Source organism: Oculina patagonica, chromosome 4 (assembly GCF_052425735.1).
Source record: "Oculina patagonica isolate OP01 chromosome 4, crgOcupat, whole genome shotgun sequence".
Classification (NCBI taxonomy): Eukaryota; Metazoa; Cnidaria; class Anthozoa; order Scleractinia; family Oculinidae; genus Oculina; species Oculina patagonica.
This window is the reverse complement of record NC_135761.1, coordinates 19,226,227-19,234,852: the sequence shown is the minus strand read 5'-3', so window position 1 is coordinate 19,234,852 and position 8,626 is coordinate 19,226,227. Positions and strand designations below refer to the sequence as shown.

The 8,626-nt window shown below is 36.8% G+C and overlaps 1 protein-coding gene across 1 annotated transcript; it reads left to right on the top strand.

The window, feature by feature from the left end:
- The first annotated feature begins 2,698 nt into the window (after positions 1-2,698).
- LOC144651890 (collagen triple helix repeat-containing protein 1-like) lies at positions 2,699-5,598 on the top strand. Its single transcript, XM_078511952.1, has 4 exons — positions 2,699-2,849; positions 3,199-3,305; positions 4,137-4,457; positions 5,056-5,598. Exons 2-4 carry the CDS (start codon positions 3,237-3,239, stop codon positions 5,413-5,415), a joined length of 750 nt encoding a protein of 249 aa, XP_078368078.1. The 5' UTR covers positions 2,699-2,849; positions 3,199-3,236; the 3' UTR covers positions 5,416-5,598.
- The last annotated feature ends 3,028 nt before the right edge of the window (positions 5,599-8,626 follow it).

The following is an 8,626-nucleotide window of genomic DNA, read 5'->3' as shown; positions in this document are numbered from 1 at the left end:
CAATCGCCGTAATCCTTGGTCATTGGGAAACACTTCTGCTTGTCTTACTCAGAATCTACATGCATATCCAACGCAAAATGGACAGGAATTTTACAAGGAAAGAATGTTTGTATCGGATATTGTCCAAGGGAAATAATTAAAAATCGGGATCTAGTCCAAATGTTTTAGACCTCTCCATGCCCGTTTTCTTCAAGGCAATTCGACTGATTTTGACATCCGTCTCACGTGCCGTCGACATGCCTTACAATGGTAACATATCAAGTAAACAACAACCGCTGCCATCGGGTAATATCTGAAGATCAGGCTTAGACAAGCTAATTGTGATACATTTATTGACATTCCTGATGATAATTTCGCTTCATTATGCAACATTCACACATATATTCAAAAAGATTCCTTAGAATATTGAAAGTGCTATGTGAATTGTTTCTATTTTTGCTGCTTTGGCCACTGGCAAAAATCGGGATTAATGTCTTAAAATGGAAACAATACTCTGTTTTCAGGGTCAATTATATTAGCATATTTTTTCCCCTTCCATTTGTTGCATTGGTATATAAAATTATTCCTCTATAAATAAATGTCAGGAGCCCATGAGAATCATGGGATCTGTTTGATTTTTTAAAACCTAAATTTGTTGTAACATTCTTAAAATACTATCATTTATGATTAAATATCCACATCCATACTTTCAGTGGTTTATTCATAAAGCAAACATAACTTCTGTCAAATATTTTTTTTTTCTTGTTCCTTTTTTTTTCCTTTTCAGCTTGGCCAATCCAAGGCACCATTGTTAATTATTTACCAGGTCTGGGACTCAGGATTTCCAGTGACGGGGATGTTCGAAGGACGTTTTTGGTTTGAAAATTTGGATAGGAGAATTTGGCAAGGAAAATTTGGTATTTTTGATCAGAAACAGTGATCCCGACATGTTCATTTCACGGTCGTCACGCACCGGTGGTAATAAATTCACGCGCCAGGATAGGTGGTCTGCGATCTGCGGTTAGCGTATGATAACTGCAAAATCTCCTCCTTTTCGAATATGGTATACGTAACAAGATGAGTCTTGCTTTATTTAGCAAAACTTTGTTTGTTCATGCATGTATGACATTCAGCAAAGGAGAAACATGGTATCACTGTTGTTATAATTTATGTCAAATTTGGATTTACCAAATTTATTAGAACTATTCCGAAAATTAAAACACAGAACAGAACGCCTCATTGTCCATTGTGCATTCATGCGGCCAATAATGCGTCTATATATAGGCCAGCACTAGTTTATTTTACAATGTTCAGAAATGACTAGAACTAATTTTGGTGCAATACCTCACCCAATATTAAGTCCGTCCTACTAGCAAATAGTTTCTCTTTCTAGGGCAGAGGAGAAAGGCTTTATTTTACTGTAACTAAGGTTACATGTAGTCCTACCCCCGACCGTACAAAGTGGACAAGAGACAACGCGATCGAACATAAGCTATTTCGATTTTCGTTTTTTCTAAAACATCTTGGAAGCGTTTTGCTTTCAGGCAGCATATAAACTTGAGCTTGCCCTACAAGATAAGTTTAATTGTTATTGGTTGGTGATGGCGTCACATGATACTTGTTGACCCTCAGTCTGACAGTTTGAAATAAAAATGCGCATTTTGGATGTCATTTTTGTCATGATATTAAGAAACTGCAAAAATCCATAATGGAAAGGAAAATGAATTTTATATAGGAAAATTTCGCAAAAGTATTCTTTGCATGAAGACTTATAAAGAAGTTCCAAATTTTTCCAGAACATTGTGAAGGACGACTAAAGTCAAGAATTGAGAACAAACAGTAAATAGTTGTCACATTAAACAGTTTCCCCAAATGAATGATTGACCACCTTCACCTTCCTCCGATCCATTTTAGTGCGTATCAATTGAAAATGATTTTTTACTGGTATTCAAGAATAAAGAAACGCCCTGTGCCGACTTGCGCGCGAATTCACACACAACACTGCAGATAAGACAGAAAAAGATGGCATTCCTTTTTCTGACAAATTTGTGATTAAATATACGGTTTATAGCTCATGAGAACAAACATTCAAATTCAATGCCTGCTATGCATGCATTTTATGCATGTATTTCTAACATTTGGTGTGAAAATACAGCTAGCTATTGCTATAGCCTCGTTAAAGAAAAAAATTAAAAAAAAATGTTTCCTCAGCGTAATAAAAATATTACTTACTTAATAATCGTATTCCAAAATGGAAAAAACATCCACAAAGCAAATTTGCTTTTGCTTTTTCTTAATTCATCATTAAAAGCCATTATTCAATTTACCCAGGTTTATAAACACAGGCTTCATGTTCTCATGGTTTTTAAAAATAATGAAAAATAAAATCACTTGTTGGCGAATTCTCTTTACAAAAATTATTCGAGAATTGTTTCCTTTTTTAACAAATACAAAAATAAGATAAGTTTGTGTCAAGCTAATCGTTTGGTTTATTCAAAAGACAGAATCAAAGTGATATCATGACTATACAGTGAACTCACTGAGGAAACAAAGCGTAATCAGAAACATGCAGAGCAAGAATAAAAGGTTTAATCCCATTGGTCTGTTGTTTTACAACTATATCACAAGAAGCTCAGTAAACAAGTAAGAGAAGTTGGATAAATAATAACCAATCTTTTCACTCCGATCAGTTTATAAATTTGAACAGCGACAGGTAAGTATTAAAGAGGTTATCGTTTCTAGTTGCACCAATTTCTTTTTATTCTTCATTGGTTTTGATATTGATATTTGGGTCGATTTTTTTCTTCTGTTCCACTGTGTAGGTTTTTGTTTCTTATTACACACAACCAAGTTGCTGTATTGCGTAAGAGGTAAGTGATTTAGAAATATTGCAAAAAGTTTAACGTATTGAGAAGTTTTGATAAAAAGAGGCTCCAATATCATGGTATATACTGAAAGTGCACAACCTCAAGCACATGGGACGATGTTATACTTTTCATAAGTAATTTTAATTGGACTTATTGATAAATGCTGCTAAATACAGGGAATATTTTATACACAGGTACTTTCTATAGGTTTATTTCGTAACCACACAGCAAGTGGCTTTATATCCACTGAGTACTGAAGACAACTTTTGTGGGGTTTTTTCACATAAATTCAGATACATTTTATAGCGTTGACATGGAAATTTGCAAACATTGTTATTCCCATTATTCACAGGTCTAAAGAAAACAAAGGAGCAAAATTCGCTGATTATCATGTTATGTTTGCTGATTTTACCCCTGATTGCCTTGTGCTCTGCAGCGGATAACCACTGCATTAACAAAGTGAGTCCATTTACTTTAAGGCACCAGTCCAAGGCCGTATTCTTCATTAAACGCTATGTTAGAGGTTGTAAATGGGGTTAACTTTTAAGGAATAAACAACGATTTTTTAAATATTGAAAGCGTATAAATGGTAAAATTTGAACTGATTAATATAACGCCACGTATATACGTTTTGGAAAGTTTGAAGAAGAAGAACAGTATTTTTTGAGATAGAAATTTAAATGTCAATTTACTGTGTCCCCGGCAGCCTAGCTCTTGTTGAGACCAACTGCACGGTCCTGATCGCCGTAACAAGTGCCGAGCTCTTGTTTTTTAGGTCGTTCTATCTGGGCTTTTTTCAACAAATTTCTTTTTTAAAAATTAAAACTGTTGCTTACTTTGAAAAAGATAACAACTGCAGCTGTTACAAGTTGTAAAGCGCACAAATTAACATACTAATCTTGAGTCCGTTTTTGCTGTTTACTGCCTAAATTAGTTTTTTTTTTCTAACAGTTAACTGACTAAATAGTATTTTTAGCTGTTTACTGGAAAAGAAAATGCTTGCAAAGTTTTCAAACGGAGCCTCTCTACCTCAACCTTTGTTTTATTTTCTAACCTATGTCATCTTTAACATAGTCGTGCTTTGCCAAATTTTCTCCTTTCCGCTCTTTTCTTTTATTTTAATGCATTTTATAGTAGTAGTTGCGTTTTATTTGTTGTTGCTGTTATTAATAACAAAAATTTTCTCTGTAAGAAACATCATCTAATGAGGATAATCTCCTTCAGTATGTTAAATACAAAATTGTGAATTGATATAGAGACGAATCATTTGTTCTGTTATATCTGTTACAGACTCAACAATGGTGTTGCGGTGGACAACCAGGAATAAATGGTATGCATGGCATGCCGGGATCCCCTGGCCGTGACGGACGCGACGGAGCCAGAGGGGACCGAGGAAGTCAAGGAAGAACTGGACCCAAGGGACCACCTGGTGCAGATGGGAAGAAAGGAGAGAAGGGAGAACCTGGTGTCCAGGGCCCTGCCGGCCAAAAAGGAGAGCGAGGGGAGAAAGGTGACAGTGGAACTCCAGGAACACCTCAGCTTTCCTCGCACATGAACTGGAAAGAATGTGCATGGACAACTGTAGATGACAAAGACCAAGGTCTGATAAAGGTATAAAGAAATAGATCAGAATAATAAAGGCACGTTAATCAATATTCATTCACTATCTATACGTTATTGATTATTGCTTTGTTCACTCACTCACTCACTCAGTCACTCATTCCTTCGTTCATCCATTCAGCCATTGAATTATTTATTCATTCATTCATGCATTCATTCATTCACTCATTAAGCTAATTTTCGTTGTTTAATGGCTCTTTTTCTGTCCTTTTTATAAATACAAATAAATAAAAAGTTGAAACAAATCACTTTATTTGTCAATGTATCTAGCACGACTGTGCTAATTGGGGACATTCTAAAAAAATAGTGTAAATAGAACATAATCTTGTTAAAAATCTCAACTGAGAGGAGGCTGACCAGTTGGCTATTTACAAAGAGTGTAGGAGTTGAATTACACGTCCAGCGCCCTAACCAATTTAGATCACGCCGTCTACGCGAGATGATAATTAAAAGATGATGTATAAAACCTGCCATTGTTTCAGCTATTCAACAACATTCTTTCATTGGGGTTTTAAACTTCCTCCTCCCCTGACCGTAGATTATATTTGGTAGTGATACTTATCCGAATTTTTTACTATTATCTTTCTAGAACTGTGAATTTGTGAAGAATTTCACAGACACGGCCCTCCATGTTTACTTTGCTGGAAACCTCAGGATTTACAACTGTGACGTCTGCTGTAGCCGTTGGTATTTCACCTTCAATGGCGCCGAGTGCAGCTCTCCTGGGTCCATTGACGGTGTGTTCTACATGCAAACCGGCAAGAACCATAACCTTCACCGTCACCGCCATATTGAAGGTCACTGTAATAACATTCATAAGGGAAAGGTGCGAGTGGGATTCTGGGTTGGAAGCTGCAACTCTGGCCACAAGAATGCTGACGCACACACAGGCTGGGGTAAGACGCTTTCCCGGATCTTTGTTGAAGAGGTGCCAAAAGCTCAGCAGTAAACCGTAGACCTGATTCACTGGACTTTCAGCTAAAAAAATATCAACTGTAGAAACGGCTATTTAGGATAATCTAGAGGTTAATTTAAAATCTACATTGCTTATTAAGGACCAATAACAGTTGTTATATCAACAGATTTGAAAGTTCTGTATGAGTTAAAGATAAATAAAGTCCAGGAACATAAACGAAGAGCTTTCTTGTATGAAATATGAACTTAAAATCACGTGACGTATCAAAATCTAAAATCAAAAATCGCATTTGGCCCCATGAGTTTCTATCTTCCATCAACTTTGAGTCTTTTTGTACATTTTCTCTGAAGTTTTCATCTCGATAGCATGCTTCGTTTTTACACTAGATTATTTTGATTTCACACCACACAACATCGGCAAGATGACCGCAAGAAGACTAGGTACTGTTTCGTATGTTTGAAAAGATTCAAAGAGTTGGTCGACTTATGAGGAGAATTGTTTATGTAAATGTTTACTAGTTCATGAAGTCCGCCTTTCATAACACCCACCCCCAGCAACCCGCCTCCAACCGCCAACCGACATCCTTTATGTCGTCAATAAAGGAAAGCCTAAGTACTATAAAATACGCTGCAATGGGTGCAATGAGAACTTAGTACTTTGATCGTATCTGTCAATTTTCTTTCTTCTATTTCGTTATATTCCAATTGCAATGATGTGTTCCTTACATATTGACTGAAAATACCGATTTACTGTAATTTTGTCATGAACATTCATCCCTAACTTGCTATAATTAGCTATAATTGGTACGCTCAGGGGTACGCTCTTATCTTAAGCCTCCCAAATACATAGCGGCCTCGAATTTTCGTGAATCATGTTTACTTATTAATCAGCATGTATCGATTTACAACGCCTTTTTGATAATACTTAATAACGTTCGCTTAATTTTTTAGCTTTAATTAAACGGCGGTTAAGGAACACAATGCAAAGAGTCTTTTTACAAAAAAAAAAAAAAAAAACGATCGTTACTTAGAAGTATATAGCCGTTAGATCTGTTGTCTTCAACTGTTTAGGTTAGTGAACGTAAGAATTTACGTGCGTGGCAATAAACAAGCTTAAAATGAAGAGCGCGTCGTGATCGCATTGTTAATATCGTTAAAAAACCAATCCGTTTTATCCAATGGCGAATAGTATAACATAATAACACTAGGATTAATTTTCACTAACTCGGCTGTTACGAACTTGTTTGACGAGCAGCTTTTTGTTTCTCTTAAACACTCAGGCCTAGGCACGTGGGTGTGTTGTGTTTGGAAATAGACTGTGATTTATAAATACTGATCATTTCAGTCATGACTGCTCGACTGCTTTATTAAATACTATGTCCTTAGTTTCACGGCAACGATGAATGTAAATGTCGGCCGTAAAACTTGAAACTGAGAACTACTGTTCTTAAAAACCGAAGACAGTCATTTTACCAAAAATCCTTTTAAGCACGCTATAAACACAGGTTTTCGATATTTTTAACAATTCAATATTGCTGCTGCTTCATGCAGAGAGTGACTCGGCTAGAATAGCTAGAAATGTTGAAAAAATATAATTATAGTGGAAGCTTTATCTTTTTTTCTCATTTTTTTTATGATTTCGGTAAAACTGAGAGAATCGTGGTCCCATTGATGTTTCTCTTTATGTCAATTGATACCTAGACGTGAAAATGATTTTGTATTCCTCGCTGTTATTCCATTTTGAATTAAAATAAACAACATCAAACAGGAGAGAAAAGAAGCACTTAGCGTCTATTTGCTGAAATGACGCAGCTGGTCGTAAAGCATGCCTTGAAGACAGACTGTCACTTTTGTTGAGTCAGTAGAAATTCAGACGAGGAAGTTAAGGGGGCTAAGACTCAAGTTGCTTCTAAAACAACACAGTTATATATTTGATACATGCTTGGCGAGGCTTTCGATCTAATTGAAGCTTTATGTTATATTTCAGTGCAAGACCATCCTCGGGGACCCAGGGGCAGTCAGTGGGGCGAGGGAAACGCGAAAATGCGGGTAAAAAATAGCGCGAAACTGCGAGGGAAAAAATCAGCATGTTAAAGTTGTATTGACTGAAATTGCCCCTGGGGAAAGAGTCTTACCATACCAGTTCAAAAAGTTCTCTGAATACTGCCTCCTGATTAGGCAGAAAAAGCTTTTGTATTCCCTTTGTATTATTCTGCCCAATCGGCGACCAGCCTGACTACAGTCCTTTTGGTGTGTTCTCACACGAAATATGTACACAAATCCAGTTCGCTCGCCATGCCTGTCTTGCTTGTTCGCCAAGAATTTGCTCGGGAAGGAAAAGTTTCGGCTAGTGCCTCCTCAACTTGGATGTGAAGTGTCGGGAAAATTTTGTCTTCGGGAAATATGACCGTCATTTGAGTGCTACAATTGGTGCTGCACGCATTACACGCGCGGCTAGCTAATCGGTCGATCGACGGGAAAATTTACAAAATGTAAGGTCTTGAAAGTTTTTTTGGAAATGGTTTTTGACTTCCTAAAATCTTTAGCTTAATGTAACTTAAAGCACATTGTTACTTTAATTTATTACTATGATATTCGAAGTTATCTTTCTTATTCCTATCTTTTCTTTAATGTAGATAAGGTTTTTAATACCTTTTTGAAACTTTATTTATTTATTTTTTCTTCTTCATTTTCTTCTTCACCTCCCGCCTCGAATAACTAGGCTAATTGCGGGAGGTGAAAAATATTGTAAATAATATGATTGTTTAAATAAACTTTTTGTTGTTGTTGTAGTTTCGCTTCCAGCTGCGATCGATTTTCTATTATCTCACCTATAAAAAACTTAGGAATCGCTGCTGCACGCTTTGCACGCGTAGCTAGATGGCCGCTTGACACATCTGCCGGGCTTGTTCGTAAAAAAATTAACATTGCATGATCTTCCCAGAAAAAATCTGAAAACATCCATTACAGCAGTGCAACTACCATATCGCACACAAACTTTAAAAACTCGCAAACAGCATGCAAGTGTTACGATACCTGCGATCGACCACAATCTGAAGAATCCGCCGTTTCTCCGCGTGCATGGCCGTCAAACGTTCGACGTTTTCAACCAGGGGAGGCACTAGCGAAACTTTTCCTTCCCGAGCAAATTCTTGGCGAACAAGCAAGACAGGTATGGCGAGCGAACTGGCTTTGTGTACATATTTCCTTTTGGAACACACCAAAAGGACTGTAGTCAGGCTGGT

Excerpts from the sequence above, each read along its gene's own strand:
- LOC144651890 (XM_078511952.1), top strand. The coding sequence starts at position 3,237 with ATGTTATGTTTGCTGATTTTACCCCTGATTGCCTTGTGCTCTGCAGCG. Across the intron at positions 3,306-4,136 it reads ATAACCACTGCATTAACAAA|ACTCAACAATGGTGTTGCGG; the intron begins GTGAGTCCATTT and ends TATCTGTTACAG. Across the intron at positions 4,458-5,055 it reads AAGACCAAGGTCTGATAAAG|AACTGTGAATTTGTGAAGAA; the intron begins GTATAAAGAAAT and ends TTATCTTTCTAG.